Source organism: Lissotriton vulgaris, chromosome 11 (genome assembly GCF_964263255.1).
Source record: "Lissotriton vulgaris chromosome 11, aLisVul1.2, whole genome shotgun sequence".
NCBI lineage: Eukaryota > Metazoa > Chordata > Amphibia > Caudata > Salamandridae > Lissotriton > Lissotriton vulgaris.
The window spans coordinates 608,317,517-608,341,046 of record NC_141699.1 but is presented as its reverse complement, the minus strand read 5'-3'; the positions used below and the strand labels follow the sequence as shown (position 1 = coordinate 608,341,046).

General features: G+C 43.6%; 1 protein-coding gene across 2 annotated transcripts in view; it reads right to left on the bottom strand.

Annotated features, from left to right (window-relative positions):
- Positions 1-23,530, bottom strand: part of PLS1 (plastin 1) — a 637,640-nt gene that overhangs the window by 76,377 nt on the left and 537,733 nt on the right. For both annotated transcript variants that reach the window (XM_086943716.1, XM_086943715.1), the window contains exons 7-9: positions 14,146-14,311; positions 9,509-9,651; positions 1,334-1,429 (exon numbers count right to left, since the gene is read on the bottom strand). In XM_086943716.1, coding sequence (XP_086799842.1) covers positions 1,334-1,429; positions 9,509-9,651; positions 14,146-14,311 — 405 coding nt within the window. The remainder of the gene's footprint in view (positions 1-1,333; positions 1,430-9,508; positions 9,652-14,145; positions 14,312-23,530) is intronic.

The window sequence follows — 23,530 nt, the reverse complement described above, 5'->3', positions numbered from 1 at the left end:
GGCACAATAGCTGCTTGCAGCTCCTCAGGAAAGTCGGGGCCCAATGTATCTAGGGCCGGAATTATCATATCCGAAGCTTGCGGACCCATTACTTCTGGGCCTGGACACACTGGGCAGGGTTTAGTGGCCCAAAGCGGTACCCTCCTGGGGTTACTGCTCTGGGCAACTCATAATGGGGTCCATAGTGTTCATTTTGGCATCCATATTGTTTTCGGCTTAGCCGCCTTGACATATATTTGTGAAGTAGTGCAAAGCAGGAAGTGTACATTGCCTTTATTAAAAGGCTCAAGGTACAAACACAGGATCTTAGTCCTTGAAATCTAAAAGGCTACCTACATGGGTAGAATGTTGGCACTGAAAATGATAATAATAAAAAAAAAAATAATACTGTAATATTGTAAAGCACACACTTCAAAGTAGGATGCATCTTTGCACTTAAATAGTGCTAATTCGGTGGAACTCCTTTTATCAGACTCCGACCAATAAAGCATAAAGTCAGCTCTGCCAGGACCAAAACCTGCGATTTAGAAAAGGGGGTGGTGATGAACAGAGTGTCTGAGTTAAACAGACCACTCTTACCCAGTCCAAAGATCAGGGCTTGATCCATCACCGTTATTTATCTCACTGCCCCATCCCAGCTCAGAACCTGGCTATATGCCAATCAGTCTGTCCCTGGCCCAGTGCATCATGGGAACAGGGCAGACTAAACTACCAAGCCAATTCTTCACCAGAAAGGAGACAAGCTACCGGGGACCGGTTTCTGGCATTTCAGCCTTCTTCGGCCCGGCTTGCTTGAATCCTGATGGAGCAGTGAGAAAGGGACTCATGTCTGAGTATACCCTGCCACACCTATAGTGGCCAAAAACGATTTAGAAAAGGGGGTGGTGATGAACAGAGTGCAGCTTGCATTCACTAACACATTTCTGCATTGACTGCTTAACCCATATAAAGATCGTTCAATCCTACCAAAGACCTCCAGGAAGAACTGAAAGGATTCATGGGTACTCTTTTGCAAGGAGTGTGTCTTCCCAAAATGTGCCTCAATTGAGTGGATCCATGACCACATTTCAAGCACTGCAACACCTTATGTGCCTGATGTGTTTTTTTGTGGGTAAATCCTCCTCCTCTTCCAGGGTCATCCCTGGAGTTCTCATTTTATAGTCTCACTCATAATCACAACTCAGATATTTGGATGTGCAAACTAGTAATCATCTCTCAGACATCTGCCAATGTCAAAGGATTCTCACAGTCGATGAGCACCTACAATCGGTATAGGTAGTCTTATAGAACTTACTGACCACATACAGACAACCTAGAGGCTGTATATACTTACATTAAATCCTGAAAAGTCGATTTCAACTGGGATACCATCATCCTTGCCTCCTTTGGGGGCAATCTGCTGCAGAAGATGAAAATATGCCCTGGAGTCCTGAAACAGCAATACGGTCAGAAATTAAAATAGAGGCACATTCACACAATCATGTCCAACTTTGAAAACATTATTGTACTGGGCTACATCAAAAGGTGAAAAATTTGTATGACTGTATGCATGCATGTTGTGCGGTGATCCCTTACTGTTTACCATAAATTAGACTACTAGCGAAAAAAGTCATCTTAGTTTATTCTTTTACAATTTACGCTCAAAGGACACATAATAGCAAAAAAATATAACTTTTTTGACAATTTGTTTAACATTACAAAAAACCTTGAGAGTTCATAGGTATTACAAAGATTGATGTGTTTTTTCAGTTTCCAGTTTAATATAATACACATAATTAAAATAAACTACCACACAAACTTTTTCAGTAACACAATATCATGTACGCACTCTTCCCCTACAATATCTAATAGAGTACCGAATATATTTTCTGATTTGTGTGCAGTGCCGGACAGGCCCTCTATTCCACCCGGCATTGGCTGAAGCCTTTGGAGGCCGGTTCATAAGGCAGGGGCAGCTCCTGGGGCCTCGTCACTTTCCCAAGATCCCAGGGGATAGTTGCGGCCAGGGGCGTAACTTAGTCAGTGAGATTCAGGGGGTGTGAATCACAAAATACACAAATAAATAAAAAAGAGTATGCCAAAGGGAGAGCGATGACCAAGGTTTGGTATACACTGTTGCCACGAGAAACGGGGTTCAATACTTATTTGCATTAAGTGGGCCTCTGCCTAAGTTTCTTTAAAAAAAGATTGCTAGTTACAAACTTTAGTCAAACAAGAAGGAAGAGGAAAATCAACAAAGGCATTGGAGACCCGACTTGGGGCCTACAGACCCAACTCACAAGCCAAAAATACATTCATTTGGGAGAGTGTCACTCACCAAACACCCCCCTGAAGCTACGCCCCTGGTTGCAGCAGGCATGGGGAGGTTTCAAGAGAAAGAGGCAGGGAAGTGGAAGATGGAGAGAAAGTGATGAGAGGGAGAAGAGAGTGAGGAAAGGAGGAAGAAGAGAATGGATGGATAAAAAGAGGCAGATTGCGCAAGGAGATAAAGGGAGTGGAGCAGGTTTGAGCATTTTTAGAATGACTGCTCTTGGTTGCACAGTACCACCCCGTTTGTGTGGTAGGTCTTAATATTTCACTTACCTAATTATCTTTGACTTGTGTTATTCTATATTCTAAGCTGCATGATTGCTTCTACCTCGCCTTTTTCTCGAACTGGGTGTGTCCAAATATAATTGGGTTTAGAATGAGAGAGCTAAGGACCACCATTCCCAAATCTATGTGTGCCCAAATCTATCTCTGCTAATTCCCTCAAAGATTAAACCAACACAACCATTCCAGCTTGTTCCTAAGTGATTTCACCATTTAAAAAAACAAATAACAATGAATGCCATTTTCCTTCCAATATATTTGAATTTGAGCACTATGGATTGCCATCTTTTTGTCAAGTCAGGGTTGGAGGCTTCAGGGGTGTGGGTGTAGCTTCCATTGGTGCAGCAGGTGCAGTGGACAAAGAGGCCTGAGGGCCCCACTGAACCCTAGTTATTGTTGTATTTTACAGTTCCGTGGCAAACACATGTAAGAGCCAGGGAGGGGCATGAGTTTTGGGGTGGCGGCTTCCCCTTCCCGGCTCTTACATGCGTTCGCCATGGGGCGGCAAACACACGAATTGCCAGCACATTTGCATTTCAACAAAAAAAAAAACTTTATTCAAAGGCAATCACAGACATGGTGGTCTGCTGTCCTCAGCAGGCCATCATCCCTGTGGTGGCTGCAATTCATAATGGGTCTCAAACTGAAACCTACCACATTAATATTCATGAGGTAGGTGGATTTGAGACCCACTAGGAATCGCAAATATGAAACAAAAAGTTTCATACATAAGGAATAACAATTTCCAAATAGAGAATCGGATGAAAACGCAATTTGGAAATCACTATTCCTATTCTTTGTTCATATGGCCCATAGGGCTTAAATTTGAGTTTGGTAAAAGGGTACTCTGTAGCAAATGTGACAGATATCCCTCTGGTCCTATTACAAGTGCACTATGTCCTAATTAGCTGTGGAGAGGATATCCGTCATGTTTGTGATGGAGTACCCATCCACCTAACTCTAAATCAGGCCCAAAGGCTAATGTATTTCAACAGAGGGTCGTTTCAGTACAAGTGACAATCAGACAGAATAAGGTGTATGTATATGTGTATGTATGTATGTATGTATGTATGTATGTATGTATATATCTATATATATATATATATATATATATATCCATCCTGACAGTCTTCAACAAACAGGCACCAACTCCGTGAATAATTTTGGCGCAGAAGGCAATTTATTTATACGAAAAAGCAGCAGCGGACCTTAGAGTGCCGCACCTAAACTCCAGTGCCAATGAATCAATGTTCAAGTAGGTTTGGTATTGTGCTGCCAACCCCGACACCAGCTGCTGTTTGGCGTCGCTGTGCTCTCCAGATCAGTTGAACAGTTTTTTAAATGCTCATGGGGGCGCACCAAAATGAAAGTCCAAAAAGAAATAAGTAGAAAAATGTTCTTTATTTATCTTTGTCCAGCTAAAAAGCACATCAATAAAATATGTAGCGAGTTCAGCCGAAGGCAATTTATTCAAACAAGGTCAGGCGTGTTTCGGCGGCAGGACCGCCTTGTTCACTGCATAAAAAGTTCTGTGAGTGAAATGCTTAACACCTTGGGTGCTAGGGGTTTTCCCGCTGGGTGCGGATCCTTCTTATTTCCCATTGTTCATGACAAAGCCAGCTCGTCATAAGCACAGCGCAGGTAATGCCCATGACGAGCTGGCTTTGTCATCAGCGCTGAAGGGGTTAAATAAACAACCACCCTTATCCCTTGGTTACCATGGCAACCAAAACATTTCATAGTCATAGAAGCTCCTCAGCGACTATGAGACATGACAGTGCATAATTTAAAACACAGTGAGGAAAAAATACACAATCAACAAAATATTATTATAAGACATTTATGTTCCCCTAATAATACAGTATAAGTTAGAACAATCACTCATGTGTAATTAAAAAGAAATATACCTATTCTGCCTACGGCCTTACATCTCGAATAGACGTAACCTCGTGTGTGATGTAAAGAAATACCGGTCATGGACATAGAAGTGACACAGGTAGTTCATGTGTTGCCTCCCTCCTGTATCCCTGAAATATATTATATAATCAAATATGTTTGTTGCGCCCATAATAAGGGAAAGTGTAAATGATAAATGGACTTATGCTGCATCAGGGATTTACAAAGCAATCTGCTATTGAAGTAACGCGCTAAATCTCGTTCCTGACGCAAATGTAGCAACTCCCCCTTTGCACCGGGATGTGGCTCTTAGGTAATATCTTACGGTTCCGCCTGTCTATGCCTAGATTGGGAGTAAAAGGCCAAAAGGGGGAAGACGGGTTGTGCCCTGGAATGTGCGGATACTTAATGAGAAAAAGGAATAGAAGGGAAAGGCGCTATCACACCACAGGGACTGTCCTGCCCAAGTGGGCTTGCGGTACCAAATAGATGTCTACGAAAGGGAAACAGAAACTACATCTAAACTGAACCCGATCGGGGCTCAAAGTGTATCGTGGTACAAGAGGGAGAAAATAAAATTAAAAGAATGGGGATAATGATGCGATAAAGAAAATGAATAAGGCGTGAGAACTTTACGCTCTGAGGAATGGATTGCCGAAGGGAGGCGTGAGTCCCTGACTGAGGGATCACAGGTGGACATTCAGCGCTTCATCGGCATTCATCCCATGCGGGATTTTGGAATTGAGGAGAATTATACATCTCGATTACAAACTCTGTAATGGCAGTTGTCGGTTTCATCCCCTTGGATTTTTGGGAACATTGTCAATGACAAAGGAGGAGAGGTCCTGGGACTTACCTCCATGGCACAAATTAAAATGGCGTACCCAGTGCTTAATTTGTCAAATATTAAGTGCAGGTGCTCACATTTTTTAAGAAGGCCACACCCACACACCCCTGGCTCCAACCACTCACTCCACTGACTCCACCCACTTCCTCAATTGGCTCCACCACCCCCCACACCCAGAACTGGTATTGCTGAACGTGCCATAATAAGGGATAGACCAAAATCTACAGGTTGAAAGGTCAGGAAAGGAGCCATGTGCATCGCCATAAGGATGCACTACAGGACAGTCTATACCCTGTTCTGTGCACCTGTGGCTGAGGGTCAGTCACTAGCCACATGTCATCACAGCACAGATGGGCCAAGCTGTGGCATAGCAAGATCCTGTGGAGGTGCCTGTCACCCACAGAGGTCTAATTCTGAAAACACCACACATCCACCCAGAGAGGTGGAAGACTGAGCACCACACACCCATGACATCTCTCCTCCACATCCCTAGCCCACAGGAAGCCCATCAAGGCCTCATTAGCTCCTTTATACACAGGCTGACAGGATCTGACTTGCAGAACCCCTGCAGGTGCTCGGCAGTGGGTAGAGACCTATGCGAAGGACAGAGCTCCTGTCTGGAGTCCAGTGCTTCAGCGAGTGGACCCGGGTAAACTCTGAAATTAAAGCCCTGCTGTTCCTTTCTGATGATGCTTATTCTGGAATGTCAATTATTCACACTTGACTACCCCACCCCTTTTCCCTAGCTGCAACCGGACCTGACCCTCCAAAACAGAAGCATCAATCAATGCAATGCACTTGTAGGAACGCAGGAATGCAGGCTCACAGTCGCAATATCCAATCATAACGTAATGTCTCGCAACCGCTGCACCCTGAATACAGCAGCAGCCTTGGCCCTACCACAGAGAACAAGATGTGATTCATTGTGATATTATATATAATATTTATAGAATCTGTGATTTTTAGGTGAGCCACACCAATACTTCATAGACAAAAGTTGCAGTTGAGCTCTTTTTGCAATTGCTGTTCATATTTAATTTCCTGCATAATAAGGTCCTCTACGTTGTTTATCGCCACGCAATGTCCGGTTTTGTTTAGCATTACTCCATATGGACATAAAGAAAACATTCCAGTCTCTCTCTAACCATTCCAAGCTTCAAACCGGGTAAACTGTGAGAAAAAGTGGTGATGAATGTTCAAGGCACCAGCCTCCTGAGAAATTCCCAAGTTAAGCAGCTACAAATGACTTCAAACAGAAACAGTGCTAATTCATCCTTTGCCGAACGATGAAGTGGCCAGGCAGCCAGAAGATAACGGTGGGTGCGCTAGTGTAAATTACGTGAAAGGGGCACAAAGTGTGTGCGAGAGTGAGAGTGGTATTACAAATAATATAGCGTGCATTGTTTACATTCTTCTGTTTTAATTAGTTTCAAGCTCAAAAGAACAACTTTTCAATTTGAAACTACCCCTTGTTTTTGGAAAAAGTAAATCTCATTTTAACACCATCAATTGCCATGAGCCATGGAGCCTTGAGGTTCTCCAAGCAGCTTGCCTGAAGAGTGTAGTATTCATTTGATGTTGCCTTGGGTTGGCGGAGAAGCAGTGCAGATGGAAACTGACACATGAAACGTGGCACAGTCCGGGCCTTTGAGATAAATGCGCAAATTTAAAATATCTGTGAGTGTTCACACACAAGGCCTGTCTGATAATCAGTCAACTGCGTGATTTACATCTAAGGTTACTACAAGAATGGAGATGCTAGAGCAGGGGTCCTACAGTGGACCAATTTGCACTAGAAACACAAACATAGATAACCTGCAGGAACTTCTGTCCATACGTGTGTCACTGGGTTCTGCCTAAAACTTGTACTGCAGACAAGTGCTGTAACCTGCCCTTTTTCATTTGCAGATTCTGCAAAAAGAAAAACATGCCAGTTTACTTATGCGGAAAAGCACTGGCACTGGCAATTTACTCTGGTAACCCATAAATTGGGAGGTCAGGTGTGGCAGAGAAAAGGGGCCATTAAGTCATGAGGTGCTGAGCTTGAAAAAACATAGTTGACAGTTAACTTATACATTTATTTGCTTCAAAAAAATTGGTGAAGAGGACACACAATAGTAAATCTGTTCCAGATTAACTAATAGCGACTTGTAGTACTATCTACTACTCTCTTACCTGTGACCTGCAGTCTCCTTGGCACTGGCTCTATTAGATCACTGGCAAATAATGTGTTTTGGTGGGCCCCCGGCCCAGGCCAAGAGCATCAGCATGTGATGCAAATGACAAGTCAAAAGGAATAATTCATGGCCTGCTTCTGCTGGGTTTTCATTTCAGTGCATGCAAATTGTTAACAGAAAGCAGCTACGCACTTTTTTATTACTTCGACAATGTCGTATTAAGGTTATTGCCGAGACCAGAACTTTCCAGGACCCAGTCTGCTTTGCCCTCAGCCCACCCATCAGCCCGCCGTCATCTGTGATAATTAACCAATGCGAAAGAAAATGCTCCTTGAAAGGCAGGCGTGCACTACTGACATCACTAATGTGATGCAGTTATCATGCCTGGACCTGGGTGGGCCATCCTGCGGGAAGGAGGACGACACAAGACACAAGACACAGGACAGGTAGGTACATTTATTTTTAATAAATATTGGCCTCATCTCACTGGGGAGAAAAATCCAATAGCCCTGGCCCTGTTAAAAAAGGGCCGGTGCTTAGCACCTGAAAGCTCCTGCACAAATGAAGCACTGAGCATGCCATTGGGTATGTCTGGTCATGATTCGCAATAGCCCTTAGGTATATATATATATTTTTTTCTTCTTCAGTAGACTTGCATAAAATCAGTATTTGCCACAAAATTCAATATATGCCTTATGGTTACTTGTTCTTAAGGGGCTCTCATTTGGTCCCATTTGAGGCTAAAAAGCAACATTCCAATTTTTTGGGCCCTTAAACATAACATAACGTGTGTGTTGTAAAGCGCACGTTCACCACTACGGGTATCTTGGGGCTGAATAACAGGTGTTTGTTGTTACCCAACTGAATGGTACTCATTTTATCGACCCCAGATGGATGAAAGGCTGAGTGGACCCGCCGGGATTTAAACCTGTGACCATGAGGTAGAACACAGGCCCCTGCAGTAGACGCATTAGTCCACTGAGCCACCAGACCCGGCTGGTTAGGTGCTGACATTCAGTAAATACAATGCCTGGCCCTAAAATCCCAGGAAGAAACATTCAGTAAATGCAGTGCTGTGCAGGTTTCTATATGCATTTTATATATGGTTATTACACGCTGTGCCTCGTGGGTATAAATGAATGAATGAATTCACTCCTTCAATAACCTTCAAAGACATGCCGGTACAATAAAGTAAACTTCAACCAGGAAGTGACAGAGCAGAGTGAAAAAGAAAGAAATGACTAGGTTTTAAGAGCTTTCTGAAAAGCCACATGGTTGTCGAATCTGATAATAGGGAGTGGAAGGCAGTTCCATAACTTGGCAGATGTGTCAGAAGAGGGGCTCCTGCCAATGCAGAGGAAGGAATAATACTTGAGCAGAGGATGATCCAAATGTCCTGGAGGCCTCACACTGATTACATCTATGGCAAATAAAGAGATGGCCATTCTCGTGAACTGCCTGGAGACAGACACACTGGCAACTCAACATCATCCTTCTATAAGCAGAGAGCCACTGGAGGTTCGTAGGATGAAAGGAATATGTCCCTCTGAGGAAGCCCTAGGACCAATCTCCCTGCTGTGTTTTGTATAATTTCAGCCTAAATAAATGTGTTTCCTTAGGCAGCACAACAAGAAACAATGGCCTGGGTGACGAACCTTCTGCAAGACACAAGGAGAAGAGGGAAGATCTTACACAGAGAGCACACTGCCAATCCAGCAGGTACTTGAAAGAGAATTATCCAGGAGTGGGAAGCATCACCTACATGGTGCAGATCACTTGGGTGACAAATGGGACATATCTCCAGAGAACGGCACAACACATTCTTTAATATTGAGGCAATATTGTCCAAAAAAGTATAGTTTATGAACTTTTAAAGAGTGAGCTTCTATAATGCCCTATTTGCCCAGATGTGTCTCTCTACAGAACACACCTACCCGGCTAGATGTACTCAGCATTTGCCAGATTACTACCTCCTTAGACTCTCACTCAAACCTACCTTTATGTCATTGTTGAAATTGTTGATTTTTTGCCAACCAGCATTCTCCAGGTGGTAGTTGACCCAGCGCAGCAGCAAATCTTCTGGGGACAGTGTCATCAAGTGGTCTAATTCTTCGCCTTCACTTAGCAACGCAATTAGGGCTACAAGTTAAAGACAAAAGAGGAGTAAAGTTTACGGTCGTTTTGGAAATTAGTAAAAAGAGCAAAACTCAAACCTGATCTACATCATGTAGGATCTAAAACAATGGTTTTTGCCAATATTAGACATCAGCGTGCCAATGGTTGACAAATAACCAACGTCTCTGCGCAGTGTACCAGATGTGTTTCGTATGCCACGTCTTTTACAGCAGTTGTACGTTATCAACAAACTAGCATTGGCAAAGTCAATAGGTCTGGCTTCTTATGAGGGGATATGTTTGGTAAACGTAGGGTAAGAGTAATGCTAAGTCTGGCTCCTCAGGAAATCTGATAATGAAGATTTGTGAGGCTGGGTGGTTCTTTACTGTGGGTTTCTTGGGGGCAACCTCCTTGTAGACTGGACGAGCTAGGCGTTCTTTCCTTCCCAGAATCCCCCTTCATTCTTAGGTTTTTTTTAATACAATGTTTATAAGTTCTGCTACCCCTGGTTGGATCTGCTGGTGATACAGTAGAATTCTCAGATCCCCTGTACCTGCTCATGGGCTTCTTTGCCCTCTTCACTTGGTGCTGTATTTTGAGAATTAGAGAAGGAAGGACTGTATGCCTTGTTGGAACAAAAGTACCTCATACATTGCTGTCCACAACATCCTGCCTTTATGTATTGTATTCTCGACTACCTTGTATATTTATTATTATTATTATTATTATTATTATTATTATTATTATTATTATTATTATTATTATTATTATTATTATTATTATGTTTCACCACAGTGGTCCAGATATCAGTGAGCCCAGTATATGTGAGCCCCAATAATGGTGTTGCTAATGCCAGCAGACAGCTATGGTTTGATGGGATATACCTAATACATGTATCTCCACATAGTGGAAGTAGGCAGTAGCTTACTGGTATACAAGAACAGAGAGAGGCTCATTTACCTGTACCCTTAGGAGAGGTGCCTATCAACACTCTTGGTAAATGTGTGCAGTATCACATAATGGACTTCCTTCACTTCCGCTGTAAAGTACTTGATGTAATGGGTTTGCAAATGGTGAATAGAGACTGCCTGTGAATGGTGTTCTCTAAGAGGATATGTGGAAGGGAAGACAAGATGGCGGTTCCCTGCAACAGTACAAATGTCATTCTCAGGTCCATGTCCCTGGAGCAGTACCTAGTGCCTGAATCTCAGGGGGCTGTATGTTAGAATACCGATAACAAAAACATTGCCTGACCTACACAGTGTTTGTAAAAATATCACCACATCAGCTGTACACTTTCTATTATTAACTCTGTTGGGGTGATATTTTTGTAAACAATATTTAGGACATTATATTTTCTGCAGACAGTATTTAGGCCTCAATATTCCGGTACCATATGCCTTAGAGACTCTACAGTACTTCACTCTTGATTATTTCTGGGCCGCAATCAACATTCATATCAGAAATCTTTCCCAGAGTGGTTTAGCCACTTAGTTAATCCTGTCCCCAGATCAAAGCAAATCCCGGGTTGGGATCTCTGCTCTAAGAATTCCTAAATACACCTCCTCATGGCAATCCAATGCCTCCATCTTTGTATTACGCTACGAGTTACACAGCAATAGGGACTCTGCTCAATATCTCTGCACCCGCTCTATCGAACACATGTTTCTCATCATTTTATGTTGTCCCATCCCACTAATATCAAAATGCTCTGAAAGATATCCTACGAACTGAATGACTAGAAGTATGGATTTTGAACTTGGCATACTGCAAGATTGGAGCTGCTCTCCCCCTCCGTAGTGCAGCAAGTCTGCCAAAAATAATGGCCCTCTCGACAGTGCATTCGCTTTGGAAGAAGCTCTGCAGAACAACTCAGAAAATATTTCTGACCAGAATGTTGTGTTCATGTTGAATTTAAGTCTAGGTCTAGTGCTATGGAAGAACAAAATCCCAGTTTCTCCTAAAGCTCCCTGGTTTAGAGGACAAATAAAAGGTCTAGCTGACTGAGACCCGCATGGAAGATGACTTACGATACTGAGCCTGCCCAAATGCCACAAGGATAAGCACCCCAGTTGGCTGCACATAAATAAAATATCAACTTTATCCTGGGTGGTTGAAGATGTCTGGAGACCATCAGAGGAAGATCAAAAGGAATGTTACTGAATAGTGAGCCTGCACCACCCACTGTCCAATGAACCTATGTACCACCCTTTCCTAATCCCACTCTAGAGACCAGTAGGCGTTCTGTTGGCTGGTTGGTTACTTATATTTCATAACCAGGTGAGTCATCAAACTAAGACATTCAGTGCTGACCTTGTGCCCATGTAAAGGTCTGGTAGACTGTAGCCCTAGACAAGTGCCACAACAGTACTGTTGTTTTACATTGGGTCAAGAATACTCGAAACATTTTAAAGGTCAGTTTGTTGATTTGGGATGATGACCACAACATTGCCCTGGTCCACTGAACTATCTTACTTCAACTCAGCAGTGAACAAACTACAGCAAAGGGAGAATGATACAGGCCCTGTATAATTCAGACAACTATTCCACATTCACTGAGAATATGGGAACCCTAATATAGTAGACTTGGCAAGATTTGGAGGAATCTGAGGTCTTGTTACCCTTTTCCATAAACTAGCATTGCCGTTGGAACTCTATGCTACTGTCATCACTTTTGTGCTTAGATCTGTAAATGCTGATTTAAATAAAGACCTGTACATTAAAAGCTGTAGCTCCGACTGTAGAGTGACGTTTAGTGACTGTTGCACTGTATCTAGGCTCCAAACGCTCCTCCCTGCTAAAAGTACACTTTTACTTTTTGACCACCTTATCCCTTGATCTTTAAGACTCAAACAGTACGTGGCATTCAGGGAGCAGTGCAAAAGTAACCAATCTATTGGGGGTTAGTGGCAAATGACAGTTACTCGAGAGAGGAGGTTCCTATAACCAGTGGTTTCCTTCACTGTAGGAGATAAGCCATGACGGGTCCATTGTCCATCCATCCATTTTCCAAGGTTCTGGCAAAGGTTTGGAGGGAGAGCAAGTGCTAATATTGGTATTTGTCTGGTGACCTCTCATGCCTTAGTTTATGGTGCTGATTCTCCATGGATGGTACCACCAGCTCCAACTTTTATCTAGCACCCTCTTCATCTCTGGACATGACCCACTATCTTCACCTCTCAATATGGAATTACGGAGGTATTCCTTAAGCAAAGCAGATTTTTTAGGAATGTAATTATTTCTATACAGCAATTTGCTGCCAAACGCCTGCAACCTCATCAAGGATCCTCCTTCTGCTTGACACTCTTCAAAGCATACACGATCCCTCTAGCCAGCATCATTCACTCTCACAACATCGTCTTTTTCTGTCTTCCACAGGTTCAACAGTGTTCTGGTATCCAGGGGTGCCACCTTTATGCCCAGTACCAGCCTGAAGATGGAGGGCAGTTTATTGTCCACTCCCTAAAACAGGTTTGTGTAGCTCTCCAACTCCCATTGGGGTAGGAGCCAGGCAGACTAGAAGGACAAAAGGGAGGCAAGGCCCAGGTGTGAGCTACATCTGCCAGTGACAGGGAAATAATCCTTTGAAGCTCTGGAAAGGGTTGGGCACAGCCTAAAGGCCATCCTGATCAAGGAAGAAAAACACCTCCCTACACCCAAAGCACTTTGTCCACTGTCTGGGAGCAATTAATATCTCACTCCAGGGAAGCCATGAGGGGGTCAGGTGAAAACTGGGCACTGACAGGAAAGCCTTTTGGTTCTGAGCAGAAAACAGATACGTTTCTAAAAGTGTATTTTCCTACATAGTGATATAAAATCGAACATTACCATTAAATTGGAATTAAAATTACTATTAATGATTCCATTTGTCTAGCTATTCCCAAACTGAATTCAGCACCTATTAAATGTAATAGTATAAACCAATGTTAGCCTATGGCAGAGCCAGCCTTGCCACAGTGAAAAATTACTTAGGAGGTTTTTCATTGCCAGGGCATCTAAAACATTAAACATACATGTTCTATTTTTGAGTACCATGCACTCTGGCCCATGGAAAAATTGGGCCTCCCTTGGGTGGGACTTGGGAGTGTTATAAAGGAAGTTTCCAGCTTGTCAAAAGGTTTATTTTGATGGGTCAAAATGGCAATTATGCAACTGTACCAGTCAACTAGTGGCAGTTAACGTACAAGCCATGGGTGCTCAGGGTAAAATATACTGGGGCCTCACAGGTCAGTTAAGTGTGCCAATCAGGGATTTAGCCAATTCAGCATGTTTTAGGGGTCAGAGCACATGCACTGGGGCCTGGTTAGCAGAGTCCCAGTATACAGAGTCAAAAGCCAGCATCATCAGGCCAAAGAAAATGGGGGGGATTATCCAAAAAGAAGCATTTTCATATTCTCACTATGCCCCTTAATGTGCTAGTTCTTTTGCAAAGCATTCTTTCCTCAAAATGTGCAGTTTGTCACCTTGCTTTGTGTAATCAAGTTAACATTTTGCTATTGCTTTTATTTTGTTGCATACCTTCATTTCTGGATATTTCAATATCTGCAAAGAGTCCTGCTTTGATGATCTGCCAAAGCAGCCCCAGCACCAAGTGTGGCTTCCCCTCCTGCAGATCTTGTGAGCCAATGTTCACCACTGTGCAGCCAATGGCGGATGCCGAATTCAGTGCAAGATTCAGGTTTTCCTAATGGAAAAATACAAAACGTGCACAATGAAAAGCTTCTTGGCCCACATAAACACTACTAATCAGTTTGAGCTTACTAAGGCCTATGTAATGAAAAACTCAAGAAGGCCTAGAAGAGCATATGCCAGAAGTAGAGCAGTTTTACAAACACGAAACGTCACATAATGACACTATAACAGAATACTGTGGTGACAAGACATTGGATCTACCTTATTGGAGCACAAGTCAAATTGGAAAACGAATATAGAGCAAGAGCAACAAACTGCATACACAAATCATTAATCAACACACATTAATGTGAGTGCAGAAACAGGCTTATCCAGAAACAATAGGCAGTTGTCCAAACTTCAACACTAAGACAAAGTGAAAGAAGGAAAGACATGGAAATGGGGTGTTAAGGAGAGGTACGGAGGGAGCATGGGAAAGGAGAATCCTCTCCTTGGCTTACATTGAGGAAAGTTGATAGTTAAAATGGTTATCTAAGAGGGTTAGCTTGCATATCAGAGAATTATTCTCAAAACATTGTATTGGTATTTAGTGGTACAGTAGGAGACACATGAATGGAACCAACTTTAGTTCTTTAGGTCATATTCCAAGATTTGTGTGCTACTCACTACATGTAAGTAAGGAGAGGGAGGCAGGAAAACAGACACCCCAACAAAAAAGCACAGCGCCATACCACCCGGCATGGCTACCATTGGAGCAGCGTTGCCGAGGCTGAGAGATGAGGAAGCACCGTTTGCACAGGCTGCTTTAGTGCTTGGCTAGCTCAGATGGTTGTATGACAGAGGCACGTATGGTACTAATCACGAATGTGTGTCTAGCATGCATTCCTTTACCAAGCATGCATTTACCGCACATGCCTTTACCATGCAGTTTTGTTGTAAAGGCATGATTGGTAAAGGGATATGCGTGGTAAAGACCGCCACTACCCTGACCCCCCACCCTAAGCCCTAAAATCCTATTTCCCCGCCTCACTGCCACCAGGCCTAAAACCTACATGCCCTGTCCTTAAAACTACCCCTTCCCCTCTCCCCTCCCTGATGCTTTAAACCCTGCCTCCTACCAAAAAATTACCCCGACCCTTCCCCTCCACCCTGAGCCCTACATCGTACCCCTGCCCTGCCCTTAAAACTACACCTACCCCAACCCTGAGGCCTAAAACCCTGTCCCCCTTTAAAAAACTAATTCGACCCCTCCGCCCCGAGCCCTAAATCTGACACCCAACACTAAAAACTCCCCCAAACCCAGTACCATCCCTTAAAACTACCCCTCTCCCTGCCCTGAGGCCTAAAACCCTGCCTCCTTTTAAAAAGACTGCCCGACCCCCCGGCCCGACTGCTAAAACCGACCACCACTCCTAATAACTACCCCCCCCCCAAACCCGTCCACAGCCCTTAAAACTACCCCGACCCTCCCCCCTCCCGAGCCCTTAAACCGTACCCCCTTCCAAAAACTACCACAACCCCCGCGCCTGGAGCCCCTAAAACCACCCCACTCCTAAAAACGACCCCCCCCCCCAAACCCGGCCCTAGCCCCACTTACCTGTGCGCATCCAGAGCTTCCTGTTCCAATGCTTCCTCTTCCTCTCCCCATCTATCCGGACACAAGAACGCTATCTGCCTTTACCACGCATATGCGTGGTTATGGTAGATGCGCGGTTCAGGCAAGCGTGGTTACACTAGCGGGGAATTGGCATGGGTGCCTTAGCCCGCGTAGTAAAGGCCGTTTCCCAGCCCAGACAGCACAATGTCATTTACATAATGCAATATCTGCCTTTGTAAAGCACACCTTAACTGGTGTGTATCTTGGTGCTGATGTTTATTGTTACCAAACAACATTACTCATTTTATCAAACCTGTTACCATGGAGTCAAATACATATCCCTGCAGTGGATACCATAGTCCACTTATCCATCAGATCTGCTTTCCCTTATTTACCTCAGGCTCTGATTGGCCCAACGCCTGGCAGCTTCCGGCTGAGTAAGAAACCACCATGCCTGCCAAGTAGGTTTACAATTCCTTTTAAATGTTTCTTGTCCTTTCACTTTACACGTGTGTACCTCATTTTCTAAGGGTGAGATTGACATATTCATTTGCACGTGTAAGTTTGGTTACACATGCAAATAGTGTTTACAAGCTTTTCACAGGTGTAAAACAAGTTTACAAAAGCCAACACTCATAAAAAATGACTCGCAGGAACATTTTTCATGTGAGTAAATATACTCACGTGACAGGGAGGAGACGTTGATGGACGAGAACGTAATGAAACGTTTGTGCCTAACAAAAATGAGTTTCTTTTTGAGCATTCACGTGCTTTTTCAGTCCGATTCATTCTAACCCTGGACACGATCATAGATTTATTTCTTCCAGGGCAATACGACAGAAATGAGCTGGGATTACCCCGAAAGTGTAATTGTCCACGTTCAACGCCATTTAACTTCCTTTACAGAATCAAAAGTACAATATCGCCTGCTGAAAACCTTTCACATGCATGCAGTTAGGAATTCTCAAAGTTTTCCAGGTGTACTTTCGGAAACTTTTGATAACTCCTAAAAATTGGAAACCTGCGTTCATGCAAGGTAGTAAAATTAAAGGTGAAGATTTCAGATTTATTTTTAAATAAACAAATGGTCCTATGGGTAGAATTAGGGCCCTGGGATGAAGGTAGCGGGAGGGACACCACCTGTTCCCTCTTTACTCAAAGCTCTGCAGGCACTTCTTTGGCACCTAGACTAGTTGTGCAACAAGATTTTGCTTCTGCAGGACCCACACTGGGCCTGCATTAGCAACATGAAAAACTAGAAAACCTTGTCCGAGAGTCTGCACTGGATGAGAAAGTCAAGAAAGGCTGTATGCCCTCTTTCTTCAAAATACAGACAAGTTACGAAGATGTGTAAGAGTGCGTAAAAGAGTACCACAGGAGCACTACTTTACGTACTCGTGAATGGACCCTTTATATTTCACCTGACTTGAGTTCACACGTGACAAAAGAGGCTGTGATGACATTTCATGCCAGTGGGTGCTGCTCTTAAATTGCAGAGCTTTAACAGAGTCTGGGTTAATGAATAACTACTGAATGTTAGTTCTTGAGAGTAGGGACCCAAGGGTGTGATATTATTTGTAGAGCAATGAGCACAAGGTGTGTACTCTGCAGACACCACTTGGTTTTATAACTCTCTGTGCCACCTCATGCATGCACTGCACTCTGTAGATTGCTCTACAACAAAAGAGAGCATTTAATCCCCTCCCTCTGACCATTAAATCCAGCAGCTCCCTCCTTCATTTCAGGAAGCAGCTCAAAACTTTCTCTTCCCTCCACCCTGCTAATCTTGTAATCTCCCAGTCTGCATCTCACCTCTGTTTTACAGCGCCAGGAAACTCATGGTGTCAGTGCGCTCTATAAATGTCACTTAATAATAATAATAATAATTAAATAGCTATGAAGTGGCAAACATAGCCTACACATCAACAAGACGCATTTTCAGGGAGAAGTTTTTGCAAGATGAAATATTACATTACATTAAAATTCTAAGGTGTTCAAACTGAAAGCTCAAGAAAAAGATTTAAATTCCTAGCTGGCACTAATACACAGAGGAGTCTCATGGCGCTAGTAAACTCCAAGGAAGATAGTAGAAGGACACAACAGAGCTGCAGGTTTCGTTGCACTGGGAAACCCCAAGACCGAGATAGTACAACTACAAGAAGGAACTACACTACATAGGAGTACTGTATCTGTAGAGCACAAATGTAGTTGAAAGTTAGCGGGGCTCTGTATAGGATAAGAGCCAAAGACACAGACAATGAGTGAATGATGGGGTAGGTGAGTTCTTGGGTCGGAGTGGACATTTACTCTATAGTGCCCTTTAAAGAGGTGTGCCTTCAACTCTTTCCTACATTGGAGCAGCTTTGGGGCCATCTTGATACATAAGAGGATGCTGTTGGGATCATGGGTGCACTTGTTCTCCAGTCTGATGGTGTCTGCTCGCTGGTTTGTCAAAAACACTAGAGGTGGTCAGATGCTAGCCAGATAGTCGGCGTTGCTGTTCGTGCTGATGTTCTAGGTTTTGCAGTTGGCCTTCAGGTGGTTGGGTTTGAAAAGGGGAGTTCCCTCGTGGTGCGGGTGACGTGGTCATATTTCTTTTGGCCTTCAATACATTCATGCAGGATACCCTTTGGAAGGGCCAGGGTGGATTTTAGGAGGTGTGGCGCTGGGTGTAGGCACCATCTTAATTCGAGAGTCAGGGGACTCGGTGCTTAATTTGTAAAATAACCGAATGCCACTTTGTTCGACCGCCGAATGTTCCTTGCAACCTTATTTCATTGTGGCAGGCTCTTTTTTTTATCCCTGCATCCTCCCTTTGTCACTGTTTTTCAGTTTTTCTCTTCCGCCTCCTTTGCCCTTTTTGTGCTTTTCCACTCTCTTGTTTTGGGTCAAAGTCTGATGAGGATAAATAAGTGCTGGTCTCCAAAATGAGTGCTGATGAGCCACACCTGCAACCACAAGCTCAAATTAAGTACTGAGGGGTCTTGAACAGGAGTTTTGAAGTCACTTTCTAGGAGGAACTGTTTTCTTTGTTTAGGTAAGTATGGTTTTATAAGTTTTCGAAATATCCACATACAAATCTCAATGTGGACAGAACAGGTCATTCCAGTCTGAATGCCAAGTATCAGAGGCCTCTGCCACCTTTCCTTTGCCTTCGATGTAAAGCCTGAAATTAAAATTGCGTTGGCAGTTTTAAGTAGCCTTTGAAGTTTAGTCTAAAATGCTGCCTTTCATGGATCATGGGTAGGGATCATAATGGGATTTGTGGACCACAGAGTGCGACTCGCAAACATTTGTCTGCGCTGTTGGGAGCCAGTGAAGGGATTAAAGGTGGTGAGATGCCATGCTGCACTTGTGCCTGTCCACCAGCAGCCTGGCAACAGTAGTTTGGATGTGCTGCACTGTTTGGTCCAATAGGCTGGCATGTGCAACTGGAGGGGGATACTTTACACAGACACTGGAAACTACTTAGGTAGGGTCTTCCAGAGTCAGAGCTGATACACGGTGCTCCAGCAGTGGCGGCTCCTCCGCTAAGGCGGAGGAGCGTCCCGACAGATTTTCAGCAGTGTAAATAAAGAAAAAATATAATGATAATAACTTATTTTTATTATCATTTTATTTCTTCCTGCAGTAGCAGCAGCTTTGTGGATGGTACAGGGTTAATGTGCTCTCAGAGCAGGGGGAGGAGTGGAGTTCACTCTGTAAAGTGCGCATGAATGTTTGGCCGGCCGTCTCAGGCCTGCCAAACAGTCATCGCACTTTGCATGTTCTCCACCCAGGTTGAATTACAGCCTGGGTGGAGAACATGCTCAGGCTCCCGGTCCCTGCCTGCACGCCGAACCATGGCACTCAGACCAATCACAAGGATGCATTGAAGCATTGTGATTGACTTATGGGAGGATGGATGCTTCCTGTTCCGGCCGGGAGAGACAGGGAGAGATGTCGGAGGAGGGACGCAGCGAAGAGGTAAGTTTAATTTTTGGCAGTATGTAGGAGACTAATCAGCAGTTTATTGCTAACAAATGGCCCATGGCATTTCTAAAGGTCACCCTCCATCTTGTGCATTGGCCAGCCCGGGTCATCCAAAATGAATCCCACTGGCCTCGATTACTCAGTCGCACTCACACACACAGCTTATCACAGACAACTGCCCATAAGGAGACCATGTGTGGTGTGCTCTGTCAGGTCACAGGAGAAGTTTGGGACCATACCACACAGGGGATATTCTCACACAAACATGGACAATACAGCTTTGACTTGAGGTACTGCACCTTTTAAAGTCAATTGTGGAGTATGCCAAGGTTGTGTACTTGACCCCATTCTCTTTTTACTTTATATTGATCATCTGGATAGGACACTGGTGTGTGCCAGGGTGGACATACCACAGGTTGAGAAAAAGGCTGTACACGCATTATTAATATGTGCGGACGATGTGGTGCTTTTCGCAAGGAAGGCTCACAGCCTAAGAAATGTGATTTCCAGTTTTATGGCATTTATGAAGGGGCTTGATTTGGAGACCATCTTCTCAAAAACTTATAGAATGGTGTGTGGCCCTAGAAACACCAAAACTTATACTCCAAGTATAGGAGGAAAACAATTAGACAGAGTAAGTTTTTTCCCATATCTTTGGTGGGATTTTGATGATGCTTGTACCTGGTCTGATTGTATTAGAAGCAAACTGACTCATTTCTCTCGTGCTGTTGGAACCACTTTTTCTCTTGCTGCCTGTATTGGTAGAAAACCTGTCACCCAATCTTAGAAATCGATAAAAGGAAATACCTCCCGACTGTCACGTATGGTATGGGGGTATGGGGCTACAGAGATTTGGGCCTACCCAAGCGGAAGACAATAGATTTTGCCAACACCTGCTGGAGGTCCCTCCTTTGACCCCTCACTTTTCTCTGCATCAATAATTAGGCCTAAAGTACATTCAAGATCTCATTAATGTTGCTCCTTTAGTTCTCTGGTGTTTTGGAGAGTAATCGGGCGGTTAGAGATAGTATTTTATGTGATCATGGGTTGAACACCCTGTGGCTAAAGTAAATAAGAAACACCACTTTGGCATTGGGTTGTGCATACTTGTTAGAGAACACAAATACCATTATCAAAAAAGACAAAACCTGGGTCCAGGATAGCTTCTTTAAGCATAGGCAGGCCACTAGGGAGGCTGTGGAGGTGGTGAAGCCCTCTGTAATAGACTATTGTTTGGTTCAGATGGCAGTGGGGATTGCTTCTTATTTACTTTTTGTGCAGGACGTGTATGAACGTACTTTATTGACTCGATTTAGATAGGGGACGATATGTTAGTTGTTATGTTTTTAACTAGTGCAATACTCCCCTGTCCACATATCTATTTGCCCATGTGATGAACTATCAACTCAGACTTTATTGAACTTTGTTTTGTTTTGCAATTATTATCTACCCTATACTAGGGGATTCTTATTGCCCCTGTTGCGTCGGCATAATTTTACCAAGTGTAAAGCTGCTTTGCTTTTCCTACAGCAACTTAATGACTATGACACCTGTCATTCAGTTGGCTGCGTCTTGAGAAATATCCTACGCCAGAGGACCCACTATATTATTCTAACTAATGGTCGTTCATTCTAAACTGCACTTTATGCCTTGGCTTTCATAGTCTGTTGTATGAATCACTCAATGTAATATTGTATTTTGGCTTACTGGTGACATTTTTTAAACATATTATATTGTGGTCTGTACCTTTTAATATATTTGAAATATTTAATATATTTATTGTTTTCTTTTAATCTGTGTATTTTGGAATGTGTTTATCTTTTATGATCAATTTCAGTATGATCGAATAAAGATTACTGAATTAACTTGAGGTATTAGCGAAAGTTGGGCATGATGCTTAAAGCACAGACTGCATAACTGGAGGACCAGAGTGGGTTATGGCCCAACAGCACTAAAATAAAGCACTAGCGCAAGTCTTATAAGGGCCCTTAGAACAATAACTGCTGGATTAAGTACTTTTAACCTGAGTAGCAACTATCCTGCTACTCATGGACAATATAAAGGCCCTGAAGTGCATCTACTACACACCCAGATCTCCACTAACCCTGAAGAACATGTGGGTGTTATTAGCATACTTATATACTACTAAATGAGATCTTGATACTGGAGTGACCCCTTTGTTAATAGCAGCTGGGAAATGGCAAAGATAGTGCAGGAAAGTAACTCAAGCCCTATGTGTTAGATGGAAGGCAATCTGTAGCACTGCAGTGCCACCAGTACACCTCTTGTTCAAGTGCTCCAGGGGGTGGGATGGTCAGCGTTGGTTGCAAATGCTGCTAATAGAACCAGGAGGATCCCTGCAGTGACCTCGCTTCCTTTCTGAGATCATAATATTCTGATAAAAACACAGACTAGATTCGATAGGCTTTTAGGATAGAGTTGAAACATAATATGCTTAAGGACATTTTAGGTTAACAGTAAAATAGAAAATAGCCAACAAATAGCTGGATTTTCTAGAACAAGTGAAGGTTTTTTCGCATAATTCCTTTGATGTCACCCTCTCCCTGAATCCTTGTGGTGGCAAAGGAAGACCAGTAAGTAAGAAGTGCCAATATTTGAGTACCTGGGCAGCATGCTCTAAAAGTATTTGGAGGGACTGCAAAAATTGTGACTGTGGCAAATGGTGGAATGTCCCCAATGGGCCAGCAGCAGACACACCTAAACAGCGCTATCAACAATGGCATCTGTCTGGACCTTTTTAGGACTTGAACCAGCGGCAGCTGGTAATTCAAGCAGGAGGGGGGCAGGCGAGCCACACATGCACACACATGCACTTACCCCTCTACATCCACACACACTCACAACCCCATGCATTCACAAGTCTGCACACATACACCCACCATTCATAAGCATGTAAACACCCATGTCCTGCACGCACAAACAAATACACGTACATTCATACATACACCCACGCATACAAAACATTAAAAAACATAACACTTACCCTCTTCATCGTCTTGGGGAGGGAAAGCTCGGTGGTTCCTTAAGGGTTGGGATTGCTGCCTCCCCTCATTAGCTGACTTTAGATCAACCAATGAAAGGAGGCGGCAGGCCCTACCTTGTCACAGATGAAGATGGAGTCAGTGACTCTGCTGAACTCACTCTGTGCCACACCGTCAATGATAGACACTCTGCCCTGGGCACTTCAGGGCTTAAAACTGAAGCTTCCAGGTCAAGGCTATCAGTGACGCTCCCCCACGTCACGAGGGGGAGGGCCGGGAGGTGTTTTGCCAGGCTGGAGAGGTCAGGTCCAGAGGGTTGTGAAATCTTCAGTCCGGCAAAGTTCAGCTCAAGAAGCCAGGCACATGTCTAGCTCCTTGTGAGGATTTGGGTGTATTATATGGTAAGGTTATGCAACCTTATTGTGTAATACACTCACAAAAACTGCCTTGGGTCCACTCAGGCTCATTTCTAAAACTTTTAGTTCAACCCTGGGTAGCTGTGGATTTGAGCGACAAGGCTTAAACAAAATGCACTAGTGTAAAGCATTTAGAAGCACCAAACAACGACATAAGAAAGTCACATTTCACAAAATAAATCCGAAACCAATTTATGTAAATACATTATATGTTTATGAATTTTTAGAGACCAATATGAGCAAAATCCACCTGAGGGTTCCAGAGATATAGATTTTTAAAGAAA